This window comes from Falco punctatus (genome assembly GCF_963210335.1).
Source record: "Falco punctatus genome assembly, chromosome: 4".
Taxonomy (NCBI): domain Eukaryota; kingdom Metazoa; phylum Chordata; class Aves; order Falconiformes; family Falconidae; genus Falco; species Falco punctatus.
Genome location: NC_137583.1, coordinates 5,458,724 through 5,471,530, shown reverse-complemented (window position 1 = coordinate 5,471,530; position 12,807 = coordinate 5,458,724). Strand labels below are relative to the sequence as shown.

The following is a 12,807-nucleotide window of genomic DNA, read 5'->3' as shown; positions in this document are numbered from 1 at the left end:
TGAAGACGTGGGTGTCACAGATTTTAATGGGTTACTTGGTAGACTCTGGCTTTCATGGCAGGTTAGGGATGGCGGATTTTGGTTTTCTCGATTCCTGGGAGGATCTTCATAAGGATAAGGAGTTGATTAGCAGATAGTGCAGAGTTGTAAATGAACACAGTTCTACTCCTGCCCTGTCCCTCACCTTCCTCCCATCATGAACAATTATTTCCTCATGTGCATTACTGTTTCCAGCACTCCCTGTTACCTGTTGAAACTGTAATCTCTTTGAGGCAGGGATTTTCTCTCCCTCTGTGTACCTTTAAATGAAGCACTGCCCGTTCAGTCCATAATCTGAGTTGAGGCTTCCAGGCAGCATGAGTAGTGTTAACTACTCTGTTAAAAAAACACTGATACCTGTGTTTTGGAGGCAGCATCCAGTAGTGCCATTTTTCTGTGTTTGAGTATATTCTTGCATAGAATGTTTACACACTTGAGTTTTCCTTTGACTGTAAAAGATGGAAGGTAGGTATTTCTCTCATGTCCTTATGTAGAGCAGATGGTGGAATAAACACTGAACAATTTATAGAGATTCACTAATTTGTGTAGATTTTTGTATGAAAATATATGTTTGGGAAACACCTGTTCCTGACACTACAATGAAGTCAGTGTCAGGAGCTGTCACAGATTTTCATGGTGATGTGAAAGCCACTACCATTATGTAGCTGCTGCTGCTTTTCACAGTAATAGGAAAATAATGTCAGTGTGGGCAGTATGTCCCTTTTCACTGTCTGCCACTGCTGAAGGTAGTCTAGGCTTGGGAATCAAAGGTGCATAGTATCTTCCAGGGATGTGCCTTATTGTGCAAAACAAACAAGGGGCTGGATGGAACTTTGTTCAAAGTATATGCAGTTTTGGTGCCGACTTGGACTAAAGAGCTGTATTGGTACCTAGGAAGTAAGTTGCTAAGTGAAGTATAAACATCGTGTTGTGAATGAAGTCTTTGTTACTGTCATTCCAGTTTTTATCTGTGGACCTCTTTCTTTTTTAGGTTGGATTTATGCAACTCTAACACCTGTAGACTGCCTGGCCTTTGCAGGACATTTTCTACATAGTCTAAGTGTTGAAATGCAGATGAGGTAATCTGTCTTTAAAATCTAAACTTAGGTAAAAGCTCAGCTTTTAATAAATTGGCCATTCTCTGCTATTAATTAGCCTACATTTGCTGTAACGTTGATGTAGCTTTATTGGGCAATTTTAGAAAGCATACTCATATTTGTCCCCTTCGACCACATTCTCCTGTGCTGAGTTATTCCAGGCTGTCTTTACACCTATTGCATAGCGCATGGGAGGATATGTGAGGTGCTTGGAATTGTGTGGCCAAGTCCTGAAGGAAGGACCGTTAAAAACTGTCAGGAGTTTTACCCTTAGAACATGCCGTTCGCCTTCTGAATAAGACCCCACCTGCTCAGCTGGGCTCTTTGCCAAGTCTAAGACAATACAAGTTGTTCTTTACTGATGCTGGACGAATAATGCAATAAAACTATCTTGCATCTGTATCGCACAGTTTCTTACTAGTGTTATTTTTATGTTTTGCTTTTGATCTAATGCCAGAATACATTAGTAGCAGCACAAAGAAATGAAGCACTACAAAATGAACCTCGGGCATTTATGAGCAGTGCTTGTCACTATGCAACATACTTGTGACCTACTATGCTGTAAGTTCATGTGGCTTTGTATTGCAGGGCATATGAAGTAGAAAGACGATTGAAAATTGTCAGTCTGACCCAGTTTCCAAACTTCGAAACTGCATGTTGGTATATGGGAAAGCATCTGCTAGAGACATTCAAAGGTAAAAGCTGCATTTCTTTGCCTGGCCTAATTACTTAGCTTTGGGAGTTTGAAAATAGTTACGCTTAATTTTTGCAGATGTGCCACATAGAAGATGGACAGGTGGCCAAAATCAGTCATGTTATTATTTGAAAACTACTTTTAACATACCAGCAGAACATGCTGATCTGGTCCAACTCTCCCCTTAAAAGCCATCTCACTCTAGTCAGGACCTTAACTGCCCCTCTTACCTGTGTGTAAAGGAAGGTTTCATCCTCTTTATAAAATGTATTTAAGTTGTCTCAGGGGCAAATATAATGTTGTAACATTGTTTTAGTTTTTAGTTGCCTGTCAAGTCTGGCTTCATTCCCAGTTTTAACCTAATGAAGTACATGCTCTGTCAGCCGGAGGCATAGAGTGGCACTTCCTTCTCCCATCATTTTGCTGATGCTGGTTGAAGTACGTGGACAGGTCACATATACCTGGGGCCACAGGAGCATCAGACATGTGGCCAGCAGGGGCACTGAGAATTAAAGCGAAGTTTTCTGTGAAATTCAAATTCTTCCAAACCAGATTCCTTTGGAGTTGATCCAAACATCCATGTGTATATGTTTTTTACAGATTTGGGGTCGCTTTGCTCTTTGTCTTTTACTACAGAACATGTCTAGAGACACCCGTCAGATCATTTTATAATGAGAAACATCTGTCTAGTTAATAAGCAAGATGAGAGGTCTCTCGGAGTGTTGCCTGGACGGGGGCCCCCTTGTGACCGGTTCTCAGCAAAGACTGTAATGATGGGAAAAGTTTAGGCAAGCTTGTACTCAAGCAGAAGCGAAATGCTTTGCCCAGTATAACCTTTGTTTCCACATATTGGTAGTTGCTTTTTCAGTCAGAGTAAAAGAACGGCTGATGGTACTTTTTTATTACCACAGCCTAGGATATATGAACGTTGAAGCTAACTTGAGTATGGGACCAAGAAAGGAGCCAGAAGGGTTGCCAGTGTAGACATAACTTACAGGAGCACGGTATAGGAAGGCTGAGTTGGATTTATGACACAGTAAATATACTCCTTATTACCATCAAGTTGCAATAGGGATTAATTTGTGGTAACAACCTTTCAAAGAGTTAACTTTCCCAGTTAAGTTTTTTCAAATTAAAGACTATGTAAAACAACTTCAGCTAGTGTTTGAATGGCATTGGTTTTTTCCTCTGCTTAGGTTTGCATAAAGCTGGGCAACAACCTCCTGCTCATTTACTCCAAGGAGCAAAAATTCTCAATGGTGCTTTCAGGTCATGGACTAAAAAACAGGTAGGAGAAGAAGCCTGTATTAATATTGTGTGTTTGTCAGGTTTGTCAGGTTTGTCAGTCACTGGACCAGAGAGCAAATGCTAGACCAAATAATGTCTCCGTAGCAAAACAGCAAATTCTAAAATCCCAAAGAGAAGGGGCTGGGAGAACGCAGACAGAGTGCGATAGCTGGAATTTCATAGTGCCACATGAGGAGTCAGCAGAAAAAAAGGTACCACAGGTTTTAAAAAAATAATATCTGCACACGGTCAAAAGGGTACTGAATGAATGTTCTCCCTGACTCTGAGCATTTTCTTGGGCCAAATCAATCAAGCAGAGGGTGTGTAGGCAAGTGAGGCCTAGAACAATGCCTACATTTTCGTGAGCACAAGGTGCCCAATTCCTGCAAATCAACACATTAACTGAGCCAGGAAATACCTGTTGGCTGGAGAGAAGGCTTAAAGGGATTTGCAGCCTGAATTTCCTGTTGCAGTCATTTCAGAAGTGTTATTCTTGTGTGTGTTGCTCCTATAGTTTTGGGAAATAAGCTGCAGAAGACAGGCCATTCAATCATAAAACGGGAACAGGGGAACCAGCAGCTTTAGGATTTTCAGACATTTTAAGAAGGGATGAGCAGATGAGAATACCATGTTGCATACACAGTTAGGTCAGTTAGGTGGCTGTCCCAGTTTTAAATGTTGTCAGGGACTTGGCTGCTCCCTACTGCAAAAAGACAGTGTTTGAGCCTGAATTCAGAATTGCTGCCTGGTTTCCTGTAGAAGGACTGACTGGTGTGGGAGCTGTCTTCTCTGTGTCACCGTGTTTATTTTTCCACTTGCCATGCAGATGAGAAGTAGTGAGGCAAAGGAAGTCAGATTCTGTTGGCATTTGGGTAAAGTTGAACTTTGAATATTATAGCATGACATGTGAATGCAAATGCTGTTAGTCCTGTCAGGGATCTCCCAGACCACTCTGCTGACAAGTTATATGTGTTTTATACTCATTGAAGACACCAGCCTAAGACAATCTCTCCTTGTAGATGTAGAAAAGGAATTTCTTACAGAATGTCATATAAGGGGGTAAGAAAAGTAATATTACAGTTATGAAAGTAATATTACAGTAATATGTGAAAAATACTATTGACTTTGTTGTTCTCTCATGGCAACTATTTACAATAACATCCAGAAGGGGCAAAAAGTATATTTTTTCCTTACTTGGACAGCTGATCCAGTCAGTACTGATTTTAGTACATAGGAAAAATATGGACATGTCACTTAAGGAGGCTTTTTTCATATTTTTGAAAAAAACGTGAACAGAAACAGCAACCTGGCATTCTTGTGTTTTAGGCTTTAGCAGAGCATGAAGATGAGCTACCAGAAAACTTCAAACCAGCACAACTTATCAAGGACCTTGCCAAAGAAATAAGATTAAGTGAGGTTTGTGCTGTTTTCATAATACTAACTATATTGCGGGTCTTTTAATAATCTAGGGTATAAAATGGATGAATAGAAATAAATGAATCTTTTCTTCTCGTTCTCTTAATTTTAAAAAAATAATGTGAGGTTTTGCAGTAGGGGGGCTGCTTAAGGATCTTCTCTGTGGCTGACTTGTCACACGTTCTCTTCTCTCGCTTGCTTTCTCCTCATCCTTACACTGTGTCTGCCTGTCCTATGTGCTTTCTCCTCCACCTTCTCCTAGCTGGACTGACCACACCCCCCTCTCCATCCTTTTTTTCTCTTTCACTTTAGCTACTCCCTACCCAGAAATATGATAGAACTCAAATAAATGTCATCATGCTCCCTACGTAGTATCTCCTTTTCCTTATGTTCATTGCTGAGCTATTGTCCCAGTAGGAAGCGTTGCTCTTGGCTGGCTTCTAGGCAGATTTGTTATAGCAAATGGGGTAATGATTATACACCCCACCCCCCAAAAAAAACCCAAAAACCAACCAAAGAAAAAACAAAAAAAGGAGGTTGCATAGAGGTATCATTCATTAAGTCTGCTATCACATTCCACTTAGTGGAGGTGTGTGACAGTGCAAGGTGACAATAGCTAGTTCATTTGTTTTAGGAAGACCTTGTGTTACATTCCACCCCCTTTCTAACTATGTCTAAAGACCTCAAAATTGAAATCTGCCTTGTCCTTTTATCCTCTTTGATGTTAGTATATAAGTTTTCTAATTGTCAGAATGGCAAGTTAAGCAGAAAATAATTTATTTTTAATTAGTCAGACAGTGTTAATTTTAATTGGGCAGCTATTTTACTGCTTATTTTTCCTGAGGGCATGAAACATGATTCTGCTATATTTATCACATCTGAATTAAATGCAAACCGTTTGTGCTCAAGCTGATTAGCATTTTAAACAAAAGACCATTCATTTTATACATTTCTTTGTATGGGCAGTCAATTTAACAGTCCTACCTGATGATGTAACCTGGTAAGAGTTACACTCCTTATGAAGCCACTGGAGTTTCTCCAGGGCATATTTGTGCTTGAGCAACAGTGGGGGTGGGAATTCGTGGCGAGCGGAGTGTTGCTGTGGCATGTGATGTGGTTGTCATTCCCTGGCCAGCCTGACCTATGAATACAGTTACCCCTTTATTGGAGGGGGAATCTTTGGGGTTTGTTTGCCCAAGGAAGGGAGGGTGCAGGTGAATACTGAATGTGAGACAGGTGGGTCTGAATGCCTTCCTATTTTGTACTAAACTACAGAATGCTTCAAAAGCCAGCAAAGCAGACACGAGTGCCAACACAAATGCTGAGGAAATCTGTCCTGTGGAGAAGGAGGAGACACCATCACCAGTCCAAGTGACGCCTCCACCCCCACCTGTAGAAAAGCTCCCTAAAAAAAAGACTCCCAAAACTGTGAAAACTCCTAAACAACTCAAGCCACCCAAACCCCCCAAACCTCCCAAGCCACCCAAACCCCCTAAGCCTCCCAAAACACCAAAAGTTAAGGGAGAAGGAAAAAAGAAAGGAAAGAAGGCAAAAGAAAGTCCACCACCAGCCATCCCGAATCTTGACTTGCTGGAGGCACACACAAAGGAGGCTTTGACAAAGATTGAGACGCCAAAGAAGGGGAAGGTGGGTCATATCTTAACCTAATATTCTCACCATAATAGGAATAAAGTCAGTCCTTAAGTCTCATGCAAAAAAAAGTCAAGCAACATAATGTGAAACCATCTTTCCACTGAAGTAAATGGAAGTTTTGTAACTGTCAGCTTATTTCCCTTTTTTTACCTGTTTTATTTGATTTGACTGTTTGCTTGGTTATTCATTTGATATGGAGCCTCCAAGAAACCTGCTGATTCAGGCTGAGTCTGGCAAACTACTGCCAGTTGCCTGCCCAAACTGAGGCAAGACGAAAAACAAGAGACATTTTTAATGGCACTTTTTTTTGCCCCTTGAAATATTATATTCTTATTTCAAGTGTTATTAGCACTCATGCGCATTTCCATAGTCAGTTTTCAAAGATGAACGAACTCATTTCTAAAGGATCTTATTTGCATGAGGTTTTGCTCTAGAATGAGTGACTGAAGAGAAAACAATAGTTCGCTTCCATTTTCGCCCATGTAGGACAAGTTTCATTTTTATGTCCTTCAATTCAATGTGAATTTTGCTGCTGAATTCAGCAGGGGCCGGGATTTCATTGAGACACTGACAGAGTAATGTGTTGTATGCTGTTTGTTAAGAAGTATCCGTAGGTCTTTTCTAAAATGCTTCTAAATTTCCTAGTAGTTTGTATGCAGTTTGCAAAACCTGTCCATGGAGCAATAGGAAGGGAGATTAAAATGTTTTTACAGTGCTATTGTATGTTGGTATATCAAAGAAAAATGCAGCCAGTCTTCTGTGTTCTCTGAAGCAGCAATATGTGATCGAATCTTATATTTGGGTTCAAAAGAATGAATCAGAAGAGAAGTATTAAAAAATATATCATGTTGTATTCCAGATAAAAAATGTGTTTCTGTAACATGCCAGCACTCCATTCTCATTAAAAGTACATGCTGACTTTTTCTCCAGGCTGCAAAGAATGTTTTAAGTGTTCCCAATAAGGAAACTGCTAGTAAGCAGAATGAGGTGGAGAAATTTGAAGTTCGAGAGCAAAATAAAAGCAAAACAGAAGCCAAATGGAAATACAAGGTAATATCTCCTGCTAAATTCTGCTGCTGATTCTGCCACATAGTGATAAGTCAAGGGCAGAGAAATATTCGTAGGTCTACCTAAGCAGAGAGTATGTGGCAGCAATTTTCAGTTCCCAAAGAAAATATTTTTTGAACAGAAAACTGAAGAGTGTGGAGGCACGCGCATATTCTTCAAAAGCATATGCTAATTGTCCGTCTTCAACCTTGGTGAAGCCAGTGGGAACAGTTAGTAGTGAGATTTTTCAGTGCTGATCTCTTTCATGATTCTTACTTTAACATAGTTCTACTACTTTTAAGTCTGGAGTAGTTCCAGAGATATCAACAACTAATGGTGGCATGAAAGTAGAGTTAATAAAATCTGAGTTATTCCACATAAATTAAAAGCTTGCCTTCCTGGAGGGCTAATGTATGGTGAGTAAAATTTGTTCGTGGAACAATACATTTTTTCTCCAGGTACCATCTAAAACAAGGTGACAGTAGGCTTTCTCAGATAAAGAGCTGTCTGAATTCTGCCAGCTTTGTGAATTTCTAATGCAAAAGTGCAAAACAAATTCCCCAAAACAAGACAAAAGTACATGTATTTTTCAGGTGGGAAAACTACTAAGAATCATGAATCATTAATATTAGAGACATGTAAATTTTTTTGTGTTAAAATAAGTCATGGGTAATGTGATTAGATCGATATGTACCAATTAATTCCACAGCCAGAGGAGCTTAGGAAAGTATTACGGCGACTCCTGAAAAATCATCAAAGGCTTCTGTTGCACTGAATGGCTTTGATATTAAATTATTAAATTCATAATTCAAGCTCTTCTGAAGGTGTGAAAGAAGCAAGTGGAGCCTAGGATTGAAGTGCAGTCATACTTGCAAAGTTACAGGCACTGTGCTAGATCCTGTCCTGAGCCACACAGGCACAATGCTGGTGAGCAGTGTGCTTAGCCTGTTCTCTGATTCACAAAATGTGTGTTTAGTATTTTACCTCAGTCTGTACCAATTTAAGAGAGCAGTATTTAAATTTGGCATTGTGTGGGTACTGCTTAAACTGGTGCTGAAGTGCTTCTTGAAAAGGGACAAGTCCCTGAACCCATGTTAGTCTGTGAAAGAGCATAATCCTCCATTTCTTACCACGTCGGGGAACATATTTTTCTCTGCATATAGATCAATGGATTCTCTGAGGTTACTTAGGAATCTGAAATATCAACAACTCATTGAATTTGTTTTATTGTTTTTCTTTGGGTCTTTTGCCTTTCAGAACAGTAAACCTGATTCCCTTCTAAAAATGGAAGAGGAACACAAATCAGAAAAGACACCTTTATCAGGAAATAAGGACAACAAATTTACATTTTCTTTCTCTAATAAAAAGTTGCTTGGGTAAGTAAACAATATGACAATACACATCAACTAAAAAAGCAGATTAAAAAGTCATTATTTATGGGGATTTTGTACTAGGAGAAAATCTGCCTTGTAGAAAATACAATGTAGAAAATACACTTATGCAAAAAAGTTCTTGGCTGCAGAACTCGATTTTACCTAGAACTCAGCTTAATTTGCCAGAACAGCAACGATCTATCTTTGAGGCTGGTAGTTTGCTTGACAGTAGTGTCTTCAGTATTCAGGCAGTGTCCCATGTTTTGGCTATTCAGGTTCTTACCAGCTGAAGTGTTTTTTGGTCAGGTCCTATTTCAGGTACATTTCTAAGAAGCTGCTAAATGAACCCTCCGTACCAGAATTCCATGTTGTGTGTGCATTATGCATATCATGATATACTTTGAGAAAGCTTTAAATACTGCAGTGCTTATTTGAAGCCAGTGAAGGCTACACCAGTTGGCACCGTATTTTGAGATACAGATTTTAGGTTCAGAAACATGCTTGTAAAATTATTTGAATTGCTGTGGCACCTGTGAAAGTATTCAAGTTGACTGAGATTTCTGCATAAAGGTACTCACTGTCTTCCTTTCTGTCAATTTTCAAAATGTTTTCCAGTCAAGAGTATTGTTACTGATTTGTAATTTATGGTTTTTTCAGTTCAAAGGGAGTCAAACCCCAACTGAATACTAGTGTGTTTGGGTCACTGCAGAATTTTAAAGAAGACAAAGCAAAACCTGTACGAGATGAATATGAATATGTGTCAGATGATGGCGAACTAAAAATTGATGAGTTTCCAATCAGAAGGAAGAAAAACACTACAAAAAGAGAACTGTCCTGTAAGAATATTTCCTATTTGGTCTGTATCTGCACAACAATGTCTTAGGGGTTGGTTGTCTAAAACTAGCCTTAAGAAACTAGGTGATTTATAATAAAGCAAGCCATGTCTTAACTATCAGTCAAATATTAGTGGATTAGGAGTGCTATTTTTTTGAAGAGGAAATAACCATGACTTTGTTTTTCTTATTTTTTCTTTTCTTTAATTCAGTTCTATCAGATAAAAAAGATACTCTGCAGCACACTCCTGTTAAGAAGCCAAAGGTGGAGTCGGTATCATACAAGGTATGGTTATTATTGCACTTATCACATGTAAGCACCCACTGTATGCCTGTAACAGTATGTGGGGCAGTAGCAAAGCCTTCTTACAGGCTGTTGTCACATCCTCTCCTTCACTCTGCCATCAGTCTGCCCGGAATAGGTAGCATTCAGACATTGCCAGGACTAAGCACGATTTGGTACTGTGGCTTGAACTGCTTGTACATGATCAGGCCTGATGGGAAGCATGTGTGGGGATTGTGACAGCTGTGCAACACCACAAGAACAGGAGCAAGCCGTAAGAAAGAAAGGGTCAGAAGGAGTTTTGTGCCATACATAGCCTGATGTTACATTGCTGACAGGCACAGGAGTCTGTCCCAAGCTGTGCTCCCAACCCGTGGCTGTCCTTCCTCCCATTCCCATGTGCTTTGAACACTGGTCATTAAATTTCCATGTTCGTGTTTGACAGATGAAACTTGAAGTAATGCTAGTACAATTGAACTCATGTCATTTGGCATTCCACATTACTAGAAGCCCTTAATATGTATGATGTAGCGATTAAAGGTTTTGTTTGCTGTCACTTAGCAGAGTCTCCCTCTGCGCTTACACTTAGAATGCCCTTGACTCAGCATGATACTTCGGCATGTCCCTAACTTGAGGCAGTGTCGGCGTGCTGGTTGATAGCTTACCTGCAGGAAACTGAACAGCACGGGCCTAAGTTTGCTCTGTGTTAGCATTGAAGCTCAATGCTGGAAATTAAATGACATTAAAATTAAATGTTTTGCCCAACTGTGGTTAATACACATTCATATTATAATATCTGAATAAGTCGGAAAATGCTAAATAGCTTGTTAACACAGAACTGTAGATGACCAAAACATTTGGCCCTAGGAACTAAGGAAACCTTTCCATCCTGGTTTAGTCCAGGGATATTCAAGAGTAAGTGCAGACCTCCTTGCCTGAGTCCGTAGTTGACTTCTGGAGACTGGTGCACAGAGAACAGGGAAAAACCTGCTGGTATCTCAATGTGCAGAAGCTTAATGAAGGAGGGCAGTTCTGGAGAGAACAGTGATTCACGGTCTAAGCAATAAGGACTAGGACTTTAGAGGTCTGAAAGCAGGGTGGGAATGAAAAAAAAGTTGTTCTATTTATACTCTAAACTACAGTGCATAGAGATCCCAGCCCCAGACACATACTTAGATGCAGGTACCTTCCGTCAGTGGGCTCAGGTGTCACAGTTTGTGTGTGTCTATCGCATTCCTCTGTCAGATCTTCCTGTTCTCTTGCAGAAGAGATGGCAGAAGTGGGTCTGTCCCGATGTCTGAATTAGCTATGTTAATAGTCTTGCAAGACAGGCCTGTGCCCTGATGCATATCTGGGCTGACTGGTGCGGCCACACGTTCACCTCTTTTGCTACAAGGGTCACGGTGTCAAGAACAGGAGCAGGGACTGAGAAGGCAACACAGCACCCGGAAACACTACTGTTACAGTGGTTTGATCCCATGTGCAGGATCAGATCTCAAAGCTGGTTCTCCTGGGTTGGAAGGGGAAAGAAAAACCTACCATGCCCACAGGCTGCAAGGAAAGGGATTTTTAGTGCGTACCTGGGGTTTTTTGGGTTTGTGTTTTTGGTTTTTTCTTTAATGAAAGCAAATTACAAATGCTAGCTCCTGTCTTTGGAGGAGCAGCAGGCTGCAGAAATTATTGTGCTGTTCTTGTTGACTACTCAGTGGGTTTCCTCTTTTTTGAGCCTTTTCCTTGTTTTAGCAGAGCGATGACTCGTCAGATGAAGATTTGCTTCACATTGACACAGAGGCGAAGCCAGGGCGCAATTCCAAAGTAAAGAAAGAGAGTGGAAGTTCAGCAGGAATTCTTGATCTTTTGCAAGCAAGCAAGGAAGTTGGGGGTTTAGAGTATAACACCAACAGGTATGCAACAAGGGATGTTTTTTCCTCGTACCCATAAACAAAAATTGCTCTTTTGTGGTTGTGTGTGAGAGTGAGAGAGAGAATGAATTTTGCAGCTCATTAACTGCTTTTTCTCTAGTAAGCATGTTTTTCCTTTATCCTGTGATCTGGAGGGAGAGGTGGGAAAGATTTTGGTGGTATAATTTAAACAAATAGAGGTATTTCACATTTGTAAATGCTGAACTTCCATTGAATCATTCAAAAGGAAGAGAGCTCAGTGAATGTAGCTTGAGGGCATGAATATTTTTTTAATGTAGTAATAATGTGATAATCTAAATGACCAGTATTCCTTCCATAAAGCATTGTAAGGTCCCGCACAGTTCCCTTTGATTGGATGTTTAAAAGCAAAAACTAGGAAGCTGTCTACCCTCCTTCACACCCTTGGTTGTCATTCTCCCCACCAAAACACATCTTGGAAAATAACAAACTCATTCATGGATACTTCTGTACTTAAAAATGGAAGTGCTTGCTTGGACTTGGTTGTGTTTCATATGGGACCGCTGTAGGTGGCCACTGAGGCTGACACTGGATGTTTTGGAACTTGGTTAATAAGGTACAGCACTCGATCTTTTAGTAATCCAAGCAGTAAGCAGTGAAAAGAAATGCAAAACTGGAAAATATGATTCCTAGACTCAAATCCTGCAGTTCAGGACTGTCTGGAATGAGGGTTTTGTTTGGGTCTCTCTCAAAACAAATGTATGGGTTCACTGCCTCCACACTTTACAGACCAAGTCTGATCTGAAACTACTGATAGAGAATTAGGTAACAGAAGCATGCATGTCATTTCAAAAGAAGCTAGTGGGACTCTTCACATACAGAAATGTCTTGCTTAACTCAAACCTTAGGAATTAATGCCTGGGAGGGGATTTTGGGAACATCAACTGAGTTTATGACTTCCACGCACAGAATGGTACTGCAGACATGAACAGCATGCTTTGTCTTATGCCTTGTGCTCCCTGGTAGTCTGCTGATTAAGCAGATCTTTGCTAGCAGCTGCAGTCTTAACTGAATGATTTGTCCCCCATCTGTAGAAAACCAGAGGTATACATGTAAGCACTTTCCCCTGCCCCACAGGGACTACAGCCTTGGCACTTTTGGAAGCTGTGGACTAAATTGCTGGCACAAATTTCTAGCTTCCAAAT

The 12,807-nt window shown here is 40.4% G+C and overlaps 1 protein-coding gene across 6 annotated transcripts in view; it reads left to right on the top strand.

Moving 5' to 3' along the window:
* PHF2 (PHD finger protein 2) overlaps positions 1 to 12,807 on the top strand; it is a 100,443-nt gene that overhangs the window by 72,172 nt on the left and 15,464 nt on the right. For 4 of the 6 annotated variants that reach the window (XM_080386241.1, XM_080386239.1, XM_080386242.1 and 1 more), the window contains 10 exons: positions 1,031 to 1,118; positions 1,725 to 1,831; positions 3,027 to 3,118; positions 4,444 to 4,533; positions 5,809 to 6,180; positions 7,117 to 7,236; positions 8,491 to 8,609; positions 9,264 to 9,442; positions 9,652 to 9,725; positions 11,466 to 11,626. In XM_080386241.1, coding sequence (XP_080242367.1) covers positions 1,031 to 1,118; positions 1,725 to 1,831; positions 3,027 to 3,118; positions 4,444 to 4,533; positions 5,809 to 6,180; positions 7,117 to 7,236; positions 8,491 to 8,609; positions 9,264 to 9,442; positions 9,652 to 9,725; positions 11,466 to 11,626 — 1,402 coding nt within the window. The remainder of the gene's footprint in view (positions 1 to 1,030; positions 1,119 to 1,724; positions 1,832 to 3,026; positions 3,119 to 4,443; positions 4,534 to 5,808; positions 6,181 to 7,116; positions 7,237 to 8,490; positions 8,610 to 9,263; positions 9,443 to 9,651; positions 9,726 to 11,465; positions 11,627 to 12,807) is intronic. The other 2 variants (XM_080386240.1, XM_080386243.1) reach the window with 1 other exon arrangement.